Source organism: Phacochoerus africanus, chromosome 5 (genome assembly GCF_016906955.1).
Source record: "Phacochoerus africanus isolate WHEZ1 chromosome 5, ROS_Pafr_v1, whole genome shotgun sequence".
Lineage (NCBI taxonomy): Eukaryota > Metazoa > Chordata > Mammalia > Artiodactyla > Suidae > Phacochoerus > Phacochoerus africanus.
In genome coordinates, this window is record NC_062548.1 from 33,568,297 (window position 1) to 33,582,786 (window position 14,490).

General features: G+C 46.3%; 2 protein-coding genes across 7 annotated transcripts in view; one reads left to right on the forward strand and one right to left on the reverse strand.

Annotated features, from left to right (window-relative positions):
- The window catches only part of BFAR (bifunctional apoptosis regulator), a 31,943-nt gene extending 22,478 nt beyond the window's left edge, over positions 1-9,465 (reverse strand). For 2 of the 4 annotated variants that reach the window (XM_047780464.1, XM_047780461.1), the window contains exon 1: positions 9,241-9,465. The gene's annotated coding sequence lies outside the window, so the exon portion shown is untranslated. Of the gene's footprint in view, positions 1-405; positions 541-9,240 lie in introns of all 4 variants that reach the window. The other 2 variants (XM_047780463.1, XM_047780462.1) reach the window with 2 other exon arrangements.
- A 4-nt stretch (positions 9,466-9,469) lies between these two features.
- Positions 9,470-14,490, forward strand: part of PARN (poly(A)-specific ribonuclease) — a 189,568-nt gene continuing 184,547 nt past the window's right edge. The window contains exons 1-2 of one of the 3 annotated variants that reach the window (XM_047780458.1): positions 9,470-9,545; positions 13,956-14,107. Coding sequence is in view for 2 of the 3 variants with exons in the window: in XM_047780459.1 (XP_047636415.1) it covers positions 14,304-14,322 (19 nt within the window). In the remaining variant the exon portion in view is untranslated. Of the gene's footprint in view, positions 9,546-13,955; positions 14,108-14,167; positions 14,323-14,490 lie in introns of those variants that run through there. The other 2 variants (XM_047780459.1, XM_047780457.1) reach the window with 2 other exon arrangements.

The window sequence follows — 14,490 nt, forward strand, 5'->3', positions numbered from 1 at the left end:
TAAGTGATAAAAATCTAGCTCAGATACTAAGGTTCCGAGTCGTGGCGATCTGACTTGGACCAACACGCCCTCCTGCACTGGCCACGATTAAAGGCCTCTCTGAGGAGGAGGCCCGATGTTCCTGGGCTGTTTACAGCTGTTCTCTACGGACTCTGCTCGTTCCGCCAGTGGCTGGGAGCCGGGAGAAGGTTCATGGGCTCCAAGTTCCTTCACAAGTAAGCTCGTGTTGGAACCTGCCCAGAGCCTGCTGCTTCCCTCCTTGTTGCAAAACCTCAGAGGAGACTGGGCGGACGTGGCTGGGCCTGGGGCGAGGGACTCATTCCATTTCCACTCCTAGTGCCCTGTGGACACGGATACACTTGGGTTTACGTGTTAGCATCGCATGACTTTACGAGTGCTGGTTACCTCGTTCACAGCCGACAGGAAGCATGTCTGAGTTGGAAAAGCCTGCAAAACTGCAGACTAATGACGGCTGAACGCGGCAGGATGGAAGTGCACAGCAAAACCGCGGGACTGAGCCACCTGGAAGAGCATCGGTTTCTGAAATAAAGGTTGAGTTCTCAACTGCTGGCTGGGGAAGCACTTCAGGGGCTCTGCGCACGCTCTGAAACCACGTGCGAGCATGTGTCTGTGCACGCCTTTTTCTGAAGGAACTCTATAGCTTTGATTAGGCTTCTCAAAGGGGAGCAGGATCCAAATGAGGTTAAGAACCACTGTTTAGGAGTTGGCGTTGTGGTGGAGCGGAAACGAATCTGACTAGTCTCCTTGAGGATGCAGGTTTGATCCCTTGCCTCGCTCAGTGGGTCGGGGATCGGGTGTTGCCGTGAGCTGTGGTGTAGATTGTAGACACTGCTCGGATCTGGCATTGCTGTGGCTGTGCCACAGGCTGGCTGCTGCAGCTCCAATTCAACCCCTAGCCTGAGAACTTCCATATCCCATGAGTGTGGCCCTAAGAAGCAAAATAAAAACAAAACAACAAAACAAAAACAAAAAACCCCAATGTTTAGGAGGTCTGGTTGTGGCTCAGGGGGTCAAGGATTCAGCATCACTGCTGCTGTGGCATAGGTTAAAGCTGTGGCTCGGATTTGATTCCTGGCCCAGGAACTTCCATATTCCTTCGGTGCAGCCAAAACAAAACAAAACAAAACAAAACAAAACAAAAAAAAACCAAAACAGAACAGAACAAATCAAACCCCTCTGTTTATTCAGTGGGAGAGCAGCTTTCTCACTCCGCTGGGCGCTCCACAGTGAGGCAGCATCACTGTCAAGTGCATCCATCCTCGGAGACCTCTGGCACAGTCTCCACAGAGGCAACCGCCGCTCCACGGTGACGGGGGACATGTGGTCTTCAGGCCGACTTTCCCTCCTGTGGTTCTTCTTTCTCCCCCTCCCCCCTCTATACAATTTGGTGCCAGCATTTGAAATCCAGATTCCTGGCTTCTTTGGACAAATCACATCTGGCCACACTGGGCTCTCCGTTTGTGTGACAAGAATCAGCTCAGGCCGTGTGTGTGAACACCCACCCCCTCCATGCCCGTCAGCTGCCTGAGCCCTGGGGCTATCAGTATGTTCACAACCCAGCCCGGAAGCTGAGGCTTTCAGGGTCTCTACTGCCCAGTGGAGGATGTTTCTGGGTTGACTGTCCTTAGGCGAGGAAGCCTCCAGAAGCTCTATCAGCTTCCAGGTTTTCTGTCTCTCGGCTTGCTCTCAGGTTGTGACGGCTGAGAAAGTGATGCCTCCGGGGCCTTCTCACCGACTGCCTCTAGCCTGCTTTAGACTCTGAGGCTGGACAGTCCGGCTCAGGAGATTCTGTGTGTGAAAGGCTCTGGGAGGAACCAGAGGGCAGGAGCCACGTCTCAAGATGCTAAGTCGGCTTTGGTCTCGGCAAATTCTCACGGGCCGAGCTCAAAATAAGTGAGAGCTGTGGGCTCTCCTAGGAATCAGTTCGTACGAGGCCTTTAAAACACTTATTTTAATTTTTTGGAGGTATGAGCTACGTCTTGATTCTGAGTGACAGTGTAATTAATACATCTCAGTTTTAAACTCAGAAGACGCGTTCTGATGCCCAGCTTCACTACGAGCCATGAGATCACGGGTGAGTTATTCATTCTCGCCAAGTCTCACGTGGGCGTCGAGAAGCAATGGCATTACCCACGCAGATCTCACAGGACTGGCCTGAGCAGTAAGAGGACAACGTCAGCTCTGGCACATAGGAAGTGTGCAATAAAAGTGGTCCCTCACAAGTGGACTTACCTACAAAATAGAAATAGAAACAGACTCCCAGACACAGAGAAAAGACTTGTGGGTGCTGAGGGGGCAGGTGGAAGAGGAGTAGATGGGAAGTTTGGGGTTAGCAGGTGCAAACCAGTATATACAGGAGGCTAAAAACAAGGTCCAACTATACAGCACATTCAATATCCTGTGAAAAATCATAATGGAAAAATATAAAAAGAATGGTATGTATAACTGAATGACTTTGCTGTACAGCAGAAATTAATACAACATTGTAAATCAACTATACATCAACTAAAAAATAAAAAGAACCTCACACCAGTCAGAAAGGCCATCAAATAACAAATGCTGGAGAGGGTGTGGAGAAAAGGGAACCCTCCTGCACTGTGGGTGGGAATGTAAATTGGTACAACCTCTATGGAAAACAGTATGGAGGTTCCTCAGAAAACTAAATGTAAAACTAGCATATGATCCAGCAATCCCACTCTTGGGCATACACCCGGACAATAGCCAAGACATGGAAACAACCTAAATGTCCACAGACAGATACATGGATTAAGAAGATGTTTTTGAGTTCCCATTGTGGTTCAGTGGTTAACAAACCTGACTAGTATACATGAGGATGTGGGTTTGATCCCCGATTTCACTCAGTGGGTTAAGGATCTGGCATGGCCATGAATTGTGGTGTAGGTCGCAGACGTGGCTTGGATCTGATGTTGCTGTGGCTGTGGTGTAGGCCAGCAGCTGTAGCTCTGATTTGACTCCCTAGCCTGGGAACCTCCATATGCCTCGGGTGCAGCCCTAAAATGACAAAAAGGCCAGAAAAAAAAAAAGAGAGAGAGAAAGAGATGTGGTATATATACACAATGGAATACTACTCAGCCATAAAAAGGAACAAAATAATGCCATCTGCAGCAACATGGATGGAACTTGAGACTCTCATACTAAGTGAAGTCAGTCAGAAAGAAAAAGACAAACACCATATGATATCACTTATATCTGGAATCTAACATACGGCACAAATGAACCTTTCCACAGAAAAGAAACTCATGGACTTGGAGAACAGACTCGTGGTTGCCAAGGGGAAGGGAGTGGGGTGGACTGGGAATCTGGGGTGAATAGATACAAACTATTGCCTTTGGAGTGGATGAGCAATGAGATCCTGCTGGGAACTATATCTAGTCACTTATGATGGAGCCTGATGGAGGAGAATGTGAGAAAAAGAATGTATATATGTATGTGTGACTGGGTCACTTTGTTGTATAGTAGAAAGTGGACAGAACACTGTAAACCAGCTATAATGGAAAAAATAAAAATCATTTGAAAAATAAAAAAGTAAAAGAATCCTAAAAGATACATCAACTTTTTTTTTTGGCTTTTTGCCTTTTCTAGGGCCGCACCCATGGCATATGGAGGTTCCCAGGCTAGGGGTCTAATCGCAGCTGTAGCAGCCAGCCACAGCCACAGCCACAGCCACAGCAGATCCGAGCCTCGTCTTCAACTTACACCACAGCTCAAGGCAGTGCCAGATCCTTAACCCACTGAGCGAGGCCAGGGCTCGAACCTGCAACCTCATGGTTCCTAGTTGGATTCATTTCCGCTGCATCATGACAGGAACTCCAGAGCTGGTGCCTTGACTGCTGCAGTCCTGGTTCGATTTGTAGTCTGGGAATTGAGATCTCACATCAAGCTGCTGCACATTGCAGTCAAAAAAAAAGGCAAACAAAAAACCCCAAAAAAGCCAGTGGTCCCTTCTTCCACATCAGGTTCTACTGAGTGACATTTCCCAATCCATCCAAGCAGAGAATCCCTAAGTGGCTGTCCTCGTGTCCATGCCACACAATTAATCGACAACTTAATCAGTGCCTGTGCCATATAATTAATCGACAACTTACTCTGACATCTTACTAATGAAACTTTTAAAAATATCTGGAATGGAGTTTTTTTGTGGCGCAGTGGGTTAAAGATCCGGCGTGGTCACTGCAGTGGCTCAGGGGTTCGATCCCAGATCTGCGCACCTCCACCTGTTGTGGGTGTAGCCCAACAAACCAACGGATACCTGCAGAGATTACTTCCTGAGGAGCACACCACCTCTAAAGCATCAGTGTCAAGAAACGGCACAAAATTTTAGAAAGCATTAATATGTAATATGTGAAACATGACATGAACATACACATGGGAGCAAATGTACAACTGACCTTTTTCTACAGTGTTCATGGGCTCGGTCTGCTGGCACAACTGCCAGGAAAGAATGATCACGGTCTCTGATGACTCAGGCAGTTACAAGACATCTATCACCAAGGCCCTAGCTATGTTCCCCCAGAGAAATACCCAACTGACATGACATAGTCTAAAAACCTTCATCTAAAAATCTTAAAAAAAAAAAAAATTCTGCTACAGCACAGGGAGTTGTATCTAATCACTTGGGATAGAACATGATGGATGATAATGTGAGAAAAAGAATGTATACATATGTGTAACTGGGTCATCTGGCTGTATAGGAGAAATTGACAGAACACTGTAAACCAAGTATAATTTTAAAAAATTTTAAAAAGATATCACCGTACACCTAAAAGAAAATAAATAAAAATCTTTAAAAAAAAGGGGGGGGGTTGAGATACATATAATGTCCCAATAATTCTACATAACTAAAGACCCTAGAATGAACTGGCGATTACATTCTTGGAAGGAACGCTGTCAGTGTGCCTGGTCAAGCACTCGTCTGTGGATATACTGAGAGGGCTACTATCCAGGAGGTGGTGCGAACACTGCTGTGAACGGTTTCATTCTTTAGTCGCTCAACTAACATTCAAGAAAATCAATTAATACAATAATTTTTACTGAGTTTATCAAAGAAGACCACATTAACTCTGAGTTTAGGAAGTTTTATAGCTTAGCTTATAAAGATTCCACGTGGTGACGGCTAATTCTTCAGGAAACGTAATGATCAGGCTGCTTGGTTCAGTGGTATGTAATTATGGTTCTACTTTTTTACTCCACAAAACACTGACTGTGACTGCAATACGTAGCTAACATTTTAGGAATGATCCTCTAAAGAGCTAATTTTTGGGGATTCCAGCCTGAAACACATAATCTCAATCAATTCTGAGAAGAGATGTCTGCTGCAGAATAAAAAGGTTTTGGCTTTAGATGGGTCTCTAGGGAGGCTCTTTCTTCTCATGACATGTTACCTGACAACAGAGAAGGACAATGGCTAATACTTACTGAGCCCTTAGACCATGTGAGCGCCACGACAACCCCATGGGATAATTATCACTATCATCTCCATTTTACAGATGAGACCGTGGAGGCCTACTTAGTATAGGACAGAGTTGGGTTTTTTGTTTGTTTGTTTGGTTGGTTTTTAGGGCTGTACTCGTGGCAGGCTAGGGGTCCAATCGGAACCACAGCCACAGCCACGAGGGATCTCAGCCATGTCTGCAACCTACGCCACAGCTCATGGCAATGCTGGATCCCTGACCCACTGAGCGAGGCCAGGGATCGACCCCACATCTTCAAGGATACTGGTTGGATTTGTTTCTGCTGCGCCATGATGGGAACTCCCAGAGTTGGGTTTTAAATCATAGTCGGATAGACCTGTGACACTACGCTGGTCTTGGCCACATCACAGAGCTGCTGCCATGACGCTGAGAAATCTAAACTAGAATCTGACATCACTGTAGGCTGAAGCAGGAACTCCAGCTTGTGGCCGTGAGGGTGAGCAGGCTGTTCCTCCGATGAAATAAACAAGCAGAAACGTTCACGAGAGCAACAGGGGTGAGGGTGACTGGGTAAGTCCCTATTTCTAATACCCCAAGTCCACTCCTGGGGACATGCCTATAAACCCTGGCAGAACACCACTGACCATAAATGTCCAAAGAGCGGCCACCCGTTTGTAGTGATTATGAGATAAAAGAAATGTGTCCGGATGTAAGCCGGCCAAGGGTCGGAAATGGCAATAAAGAGAGAACCTTACGAGTACTTCCTGCAGGTGGTGGAAACTGGCTTTCATTAACATAAGTGTTTCTAGGCTCTTACTGTATGAAATGGTGTTGTTCCAGCTCCACGTGGACAGATTTGTTTTTGAGCCAGGGTCAGAAATCACTAGGGCAAAGGGAGCCTGACTCGCTGCCTGAACTGCCTGAACTCGGAGGTGGGGTGATTTACTGCCTGTGACTGGTGTTGGGCAAGATAAGCCTACACTGCGAAGGGTGTCCTGGCTCTCTCCTCTGTCGGGTCTATTCTATTCTCTCCTCTTTCGGGTCTATTCTGTAGCATGTTTTCAACGACCTATCTTGTATTAAACACTGTAGATGTTCCAGTAACTCAGAAAGTAATCAAACACTGCTGGTGGTTACTGGTAACCCACACCTCCGCTCTCGGTTTTTAAACTGTCCCCCTCTGATTCACACCCTATAAATGAATGACGCCTTTTCAGGTTTTGCACACGACTGTTCGAGGAGGCTCTGCCTCTCCAACCTGACTCTGATCTTAAGGTCAGGAACCAAGCCGGAGAATTCTATCATTGGACTGGAGAGTAACTGGCACAAAGCTGGGTTCTAGATATTTGTAGCTGAAAATCAAATCCACAGATATCTGGCTTCTGTCACAGAAATTTCTTAGAACCTCCTTTGGAATCACCTGGGAAATTTGGTGAACTCCAGTAAGGATACTTGGGAGAGAGGTCGAGGAATGTTCATTTTAAACAAGCCTCTTAGAATATTCTTGGGTACATGGAAGCCTGGGAAGTGGAGAGCTGTTATGTAAAAAGAAACACTTACATGCTGAGTATATGTTTCAGACAAGGGATGGGTGAGATTTTAACAAAATCAAGTTTAAATAACACTCCTGACCTCATTTCTTCTTCAGTCCTCTCCACTGCTTGAAACATCATCCTGGAGCAAAATTCTGATCAAGCCCTTCCTTTGCTCAAAACCTTCTCAACAATGAGAATATAAAACCTATGGTCATTACGTTTATCATTTAAGAATCTTTATGACTGGCTGCAAACAACATAACTTTTCCTTCCCTTTTTGGCCACGCCCTTGGCACATAGAAGTTCTTGGGCCAGGGATCAAATCCAAGCTACAGCTGTGACCTAAGCCATCCTTAACCCACTGCACTTGGCCAGGGATCAAACCTGCACCACAGCAGCAATCCCAGCTGCTGCTGTGAGAATGCCAAATCCTTAACCCACTGCACCACAAGAAAACTCCATAGAGCTTTTTAATGAAGAGCACAAACTCTGGAGCCAGAAGGACTGAGTTCAAATCCCAACACCTTCAATTATAAGTTGTGTGACCTCAGACAAATCACTTAACCCCTCTGTGCCTCAGTTTCCTCATCTGTAAAATGGGGATGGAAATACTACCTGACAGGGTTGTTGGCTGTATGACATGCATGCACAGCACTCAGAATAGTGCACAGTTGCGAAATAAGTTGGCTGTTACGATTATCCTACGTAGTCCCTACCACACACCTACTCAAACATTACACTCTAGTCCCACCTATTAATTCCTGCTCCTTGGGCATTTTTCATATCACACTGTTCCCTCCATGGGTAACATAGCTCCCGCCACACCAGTCCTGCATCAAATGTCCAACTGACACGACTCAAATTAACTGTCACTTGAAAGTCTTTAATGACTCATTCCTCTTATACCCCAAATTAACCCTTCCGGTCTCTATGTCTTAGCCTAACTTTTATTTGTGCATGTTCTTATCTCCTAGACTAAAATCTCCCTGCAGAGGCTTGTATGGTTGAAACATTCTGGTCTTAAGAGTGAGACAGACCTGGGTTCCAAACCAGATCACATTTATCTTCCCTGAGTCTATTTCCCATTTATAAGTTCAGAATAGTAACATCGCCTTTGAAGGAGGCCTAAATGACAAACTTGCAGATATTCAAAAAGGATCTCCTGCGTGGTTGCTTGGTATTATTAATAGAATTATTAATAGCGGTATTTACTGAGTGCCAGCTGTGTAGGTAGTCCACTGCCAAATGATGGGGCTTAATAAAAAAAAAAGGCAGAACTGCCCTGTAGAAGCACAAATTTTCCATCAAATTTATGGAGATATGCACAGAAACGCACCATATCGGTCTGTATATCCCTAGGCTGGCTTGTTTACAGACCGCTGTGACAAGAACAAATAAAACAACCCAACCCACACGTGCACTCTGCCAGCCAGCTTGCGCTGTCCGCGGGGGAAGGAGCAAAGCTCCTTCCTATTGGCCGTTTAGATCGTGACATCAAGACCGCTTCCTAAGGACCGACCAATGAGCTTCGGCGGGGAGGACCCAACGGGACTGTGAGTGCGTGAAAGCAACCGGGGGGTCTTTCTCTGTTCTACCAAAGTTGGGGGCACCCGCCTCTCGCCCCGCCAAAGATCCCCAGTTAGACAGCGCCTGATATCTTTTGCCTTTTTTTTTTTAAAGAACTTTCTTTTGCATAAATCCAGATTTCCGAGCCATAAATTCAGAATCAAAAGAGCTGAGGGTGTGATTCTGGGGTTGTTTCACTTTCTCCTTTTTCTGCCTCCTTTTAAAACGCGAGCAATCATTCAGCCCTGGGGCAGGAAAGTGCCCAGCCACTTAAGACCTGAAGGCCAGCCTGGCTCTATCAGGAACCTGGTCAATTTTGCACTCGCTGTCGCAAGCCGCAGCCCGCGCTCCTGGGGTGGGCGCCAGGTTGTCTCCCTCTCCCAGATGCATGAAAGCGAAGCCCCCTCCCTTTCGCCTGGGGGAGATCCTGGAACTACGGGCTCTGACTCCGACCCTGGAGAGAAAGGCGAAGGCCAGGGAGAGACTGAGCGGAGGTGGGGCTTTTGAGAAGGGATGGAGAAGTTGGCCAAATGGGGGGTCAGCGCCCTAAAGCCAGGTCTGCGGCTGCTCAGGACCTGGGCCTGGAAGGAGGAAAGGTCCTCTATGTCCGCTCTTCACACCCCGCCCCCAAATCAAGACCGAGGCGAGGCGCCCGCTCGCCATCCTCTGCCACGCCAGCTGCTTACCGCCGAGCTCATCCCGGAGCCGTCCCTGCTGTCGCCCCCTGCCAGGATCCCCGCGGAAGCGGAGGGAGAGGTTGCGGCTTCACTTCCGGAGGTAACCTAGGTTTGCCTGCGGAGGAGGGTGCCCCCGGCCCACGACCATAGAGGAGAGGCCGCGCCGGTCTCCAAACTCCCTTAACCCTGCGCCCTCCCCGCTGCCTAGAGCGGCCACTCCCAGGCCGGGGAGCTCCGCGCAGGCGTACTACCGCCGGCCCCCGCCCCTTCCTCTCGAGTGGACAGACCTTGAGCCAGGGCGTTACACCCAGAAGGTGAGGCTGCTGTGTCTATCTTCTCCTCCAGGGAGGGTGTTTCTGTATCTGCGAGAAACACCTTTGTCCGGAATTAAAGTAATGTTACAAGACTGTACTGCACACGCTACAGTTTTTTTCGCCTTTACGTTTTATGCAAAAAAATTCTAAGTTCCACTAAAGAAGAATCAGAATTAAAATGACATTTTTTTTTTCCTCTTAGCGTCTTGATCCGTTAAGAATTCATGCAGATTATCTGTTTTAAATTGCTGGCCCGGAGACTGTTATTAATCATTTTGGATGCTACTTTGTTTTCTATCAATCAGATGAGCAAAGAGTAAAAAAATTGGCGTTTGATGGTCTGTGCTAGTGCCAGGAGTATATGAACTCATTTTCTGGAGGATCATGTGGCAATAGGTATCAGCATGTTTTTTTTTTTTTTTAATTGTGGTGAAAGTTACATAACAGTTTACAATTTTAACCGTTTTTTAAGTGTGCGGCTCAGTGGCACTAAGTATATCCACATTGTGCTATTATCACCACCATTCATCTTTATGGCTTTTTTATATTCTCAAACTGACAGTCCATGCCCATTCAACAATTTCCAATAGTTCATTCCCCAGCCTCTGGTAACCACCATTCTACTTTCTGTCTATGAATTTGACTCTGGGTACCACATGTTAGTGGAGTCATACAGTGTCTGTCTTGTTGTGACTTGTTTATTTCACTTAGGATAACATTCTCCAGGTTCATCTGCTTTGTAGCATGTGTCAGAATTTTCCTCCATTTTATTTATTTATTGATGTTTAAGCATTCCTTTTTTTTTTTTTTTTGCCACTCTGGAGCCAGGGATAGAACCTGTGCTACAGCAACCACCCAAGCCATTGCAGTGACAATGAATTCCCTTTCATTTAAAGGCAAGAATAATAACCCACTGTTTATATGACATTTTGTTTATCCACTCATTTGATGATGGATACTTAGGTTTCCATTTTTTGGCTATTGTGATTTATGTTTCTGTGAACATGGATGTACAAATATCTGTTCAAAACCCTACTTTCGATTATTTTGGGTGTTTGACCAGAAGTGGAATTGCTGCATTATATGATAGTTCTACTTTTAATTTTTGAAGACGCACCATGCTGTTTTCCATGCTGTACCATTTTACATTCCTACCAGCAGTACATGTACAAAGTTCCAATTTCTCACCCCAATTTCTCATTGTGGTTTGTTTGTGTTCCTTTTTTTGACTGCCCCTGCAGCATATGGAAGTTTCTAGGCCAGATCTTTAACCCACTGCACCATATCAGGCACTCCCCTTCCCTTTGTCCTTTTTTTTTTTGTCTTTTTGTCTTTTGTCTTTTTAGGGCCGCACCCACAGCATATGGAGTTTCCCAGGCTAGGCGTCTAATTGGAGCTGTTGTGCCAGCCTTCGCCAGAGCCCAGATCCGAGCCACGTCTGTGACCTGCATCATAGCTCATGGCAATGCAAGATCCTTAACCCACTGAGTGAGGCCAGGGATTGAGGCCAAAACCTCATGGTTCCTAGTCAAATTCGTTTCTGCTGCACCATGACGAGAACTCCCCTTTGTCCATTTTTAAATTGGATCCATTTTGAGTTGTAAGAGGGTTTTGGTTTTTTGTCTTTTTAGGGCCGCACCTGCAGCATATGGAAGTTCCCAGGCTAGCAGCTGAATCAGAGTTGTAGCTGCCAGCCTAGAAGACAGCCACAGCAAGGCAGGATTGAATCCACAGCCTCCTGGATATTAGTTGGGTTTGTTACCACTGAGCCACAATGGGAACTCCTAGGAGTTCTTTATGGATTTTAACCCTTTATCAGATATATGATTTGCAAATATCTTCTCCCATTTTGTGGGTGACCTTTTCACCTTGTTGATAGTTTCCTTTGATGCACAAAAGTTTTTAACTTTAACATAGTTAATCAGTTTTTTCTTTTGTTGCTTTTGCTTTTGATGTCATCACCAAAAAAAACATTGTGAAATCCAAATCCCCGAAACATTTAGCTCTGACATAGATGTTTGATTTATTTTGAGTTAATTTTTTTTGTTTGTTTGTTTTTTGTCTTTTTAGGGCCACACCTGAGGCATATGGAGGTTTCCAGGCTAGGGATCTAACTGGAGCTGTAGCTGCTGGCCTACACCACAGCCACACCAACCCCAGATTCGAACCTTGTATGTGACCTACACCACAGCTCACGGCAATGCTGGATCCTTAACCCACTGAGCGAGGCCAGGGATCGAACCTGCAACTTCATGGTTCCTAGTCGGATTCATTTCTGCTGTGCCACAACAGGAACTTCTCCATCTAGGACTTCTAAAGCTGATGCCAGAAGGCAGAGTTATTTCTTTTATTTAAAAAAAATTTTGAGCAGTCCTGGGAGTTCCTGTTGTGGCTCAGTGGAAATGAATCTGACTAGTATCCATGAGGACACGGGTTCGATCCCTGGCCTCTCTCAGTGAGTGGTTCGAGGATCCAGTGTTGCTGTGAGCTGTGGTGAAGGTCACAGACATGGTTTGGATTCCATGTGCCTGTGGCTGTGGCATAGGTCGGCAGTTGCAGCTCTGATTTGACACCTAGCCTGGGAACTTCCATATGCCACAGGTACGGCCCTAAAAAGAAAAAAAAAATTTAGGAGTTCCCACTGTGATGCAATTGGATTGTTGGTGTTTGGGAGCAGGTTCCATCCCCAGCCTGGCAGTGGGTTAAGTATCTGGCATTGTTGCAGCTGCAGCTTAGATCACAACTGTGGCTTAGATTTGATCCCTGGCCCAGGAACTCCACATGCTGTGGGGTGGCCGAAAAAGAAAAAATTAATTAATTTACAACATTGTGTTAATTTCTGTTGTACAGCAAAGTGACTCAGCTATACATATATATCTATATTCTTTTTCATATTCTTTTCCATTACGGTTTATCACAGGCTCTTGAATATAGTTCCCTGTGTTATACAGTAGGACCGTGTCTATCCATCCTATATATAATAGTTTGCCTCTTTGAATCCCAAACTCCCACTCCTACCCTCCCCCACACTTGGCAACCACAAATCTGTTCTCTATATCTGTTAAGTCTATTCTTGTGTTGTAGATATTTAACTTGTGTTATATGAGATTCCACATTGTATGTGGATGTGATATCATATGGTATTTGTCTTCCTCTCTCTGACTTTGCTTAGTATGATAATCTCTAGGTCCATCCATATTGCTGCAGATGGCATTATTTCATTCTTTTTCTTTTTTTTCTTTTAGCAGTGGAGTAGTATTCCATTGCATCTCCATCCCACGTCTTCTTTATCCATTCATCTGTGGATGGACATTCAGGTTGTTTCCATGTCTTGGCTATTGTAAGGAGTGCTGCAGTGCAATAGTGTCTTTTTGAATTACAGTTTTGTCTGGGTATATGTTCAGGATTTCTGGGTCATATGGCAACTCTGTTTTTAGTATTTTGAGGAATCTCCATACTGTTTTTTAGTGGCTGCACCAATTTACAGTCCCAGCAACAGTGTAGGAGTGTTCCCTTTTTTCCACACCCAAGAGAAACATTTCAAGTTTGAGGCTAGACTATTTGTCATATTGTTTTTTCACCTTCCCATTCCATCTGAACTCTCTAATTCATTTACTCTCTGCTGTTCATAGTCAGAATAGTGGGTGTAATTAACTATACACAAATTTCCTTTGGTGAGGAGGGGAAGATCGACTTGCGTCACCTGGTGGGGAAAACATGGCCAGAGTCTTGTTCTTTAGGATACTTAATATGTCCTTTTGGAGGAAAACGGTTCTCTTCAAAAAGCACAAGTGGTTCATACTCATTCTTTCTCTCAAATGTAAGGTGTGAATGCAGGAATTGTGACAGCAAGTCAGAACCCTAATTGTATCTTACCTCTGTCTATATAGTGCTTTACACTTCACATACATATCACCACTGATCCTTGACCCTTTTTAGAGGATGAAGAAATCGAGGATGAGTAAGGCTGAATAGCTCCAGATGTAATAAATGGGAGAACTAAACTTTAAAAGGTCTAACCGACTTTATGAAGTAAGCTTTTGCGAAAGGCCAAGATGAAGTCATCCCCTCCACCTATGTTTACTGAACACCTACACGTGTCAGCAGTGTTGTAGGCTCTGGGAAACAACGCCAAACCTCAAACCCACATAAAACTCCGTTAGGCAAGACCTCATCTGTTTTGCTAGCGGTAGTATTCCCGGGGCTAGTGCAGTCAGTACAGGCCTCAGCTTTGCTTTCCGCGTCACCTCTGTACGTAACTTTGCAGCACCCTGCTTTTTCTCTTCACAGGGATCTTCGTGTTTCCAAGCGGCAAGTTTGAGTCCTGCCTGACTTTCCCTTCTTCCTGCAAGTTAAATTGGGTGGGGACCTTGTTTTTTCCATTCATCACAGTATTCCCACTCCTTTCAGGGTGCCGCGCATAAAACAGGACTGCGGAAATATCTGCTCATCAACTGGATGTCAGGTCAACCACTCTGCCAAAGGGAATGGTCCAAGTCCGGTCCTCACAAGTAGACGGCACCTTGGATGACCGCGATGGCCACGCCCCTCCTGTGTCCCTGGTACGAGGGAAAGGAACCCAGCCTTGGCCCCGCCCCCGCCATGACGCAGACGCACGTGACGCGCGCCGGCGCGCGCTGTTTCCGGAAGTCGCCCCCGCGGTCTCCGCCGCAGCTGCCTTCGCTGTCGCAGCGGAACTCTGCGAGTGGAACGGCCAAGGCGGGCCGGGGAGGGGCGAGGGTCTGGCAACTCTGCAGAATGGAGATAATCAGGAGCAGTGCGTGTCCGCTGTGCACCTCCCCGAGGGTCCCCGCGGGCCCCCTTACCCGCCCTGCTAGGCCGGACCACGGCCGGTGTGCTTGGCGGGGCCTGGGGCAGAGGCAGCCCCTCAGGGGTTTGCTCTCCTTTTGCACCTCTTGGGGCCTTGTTCCTCTCTGGCCCTTGC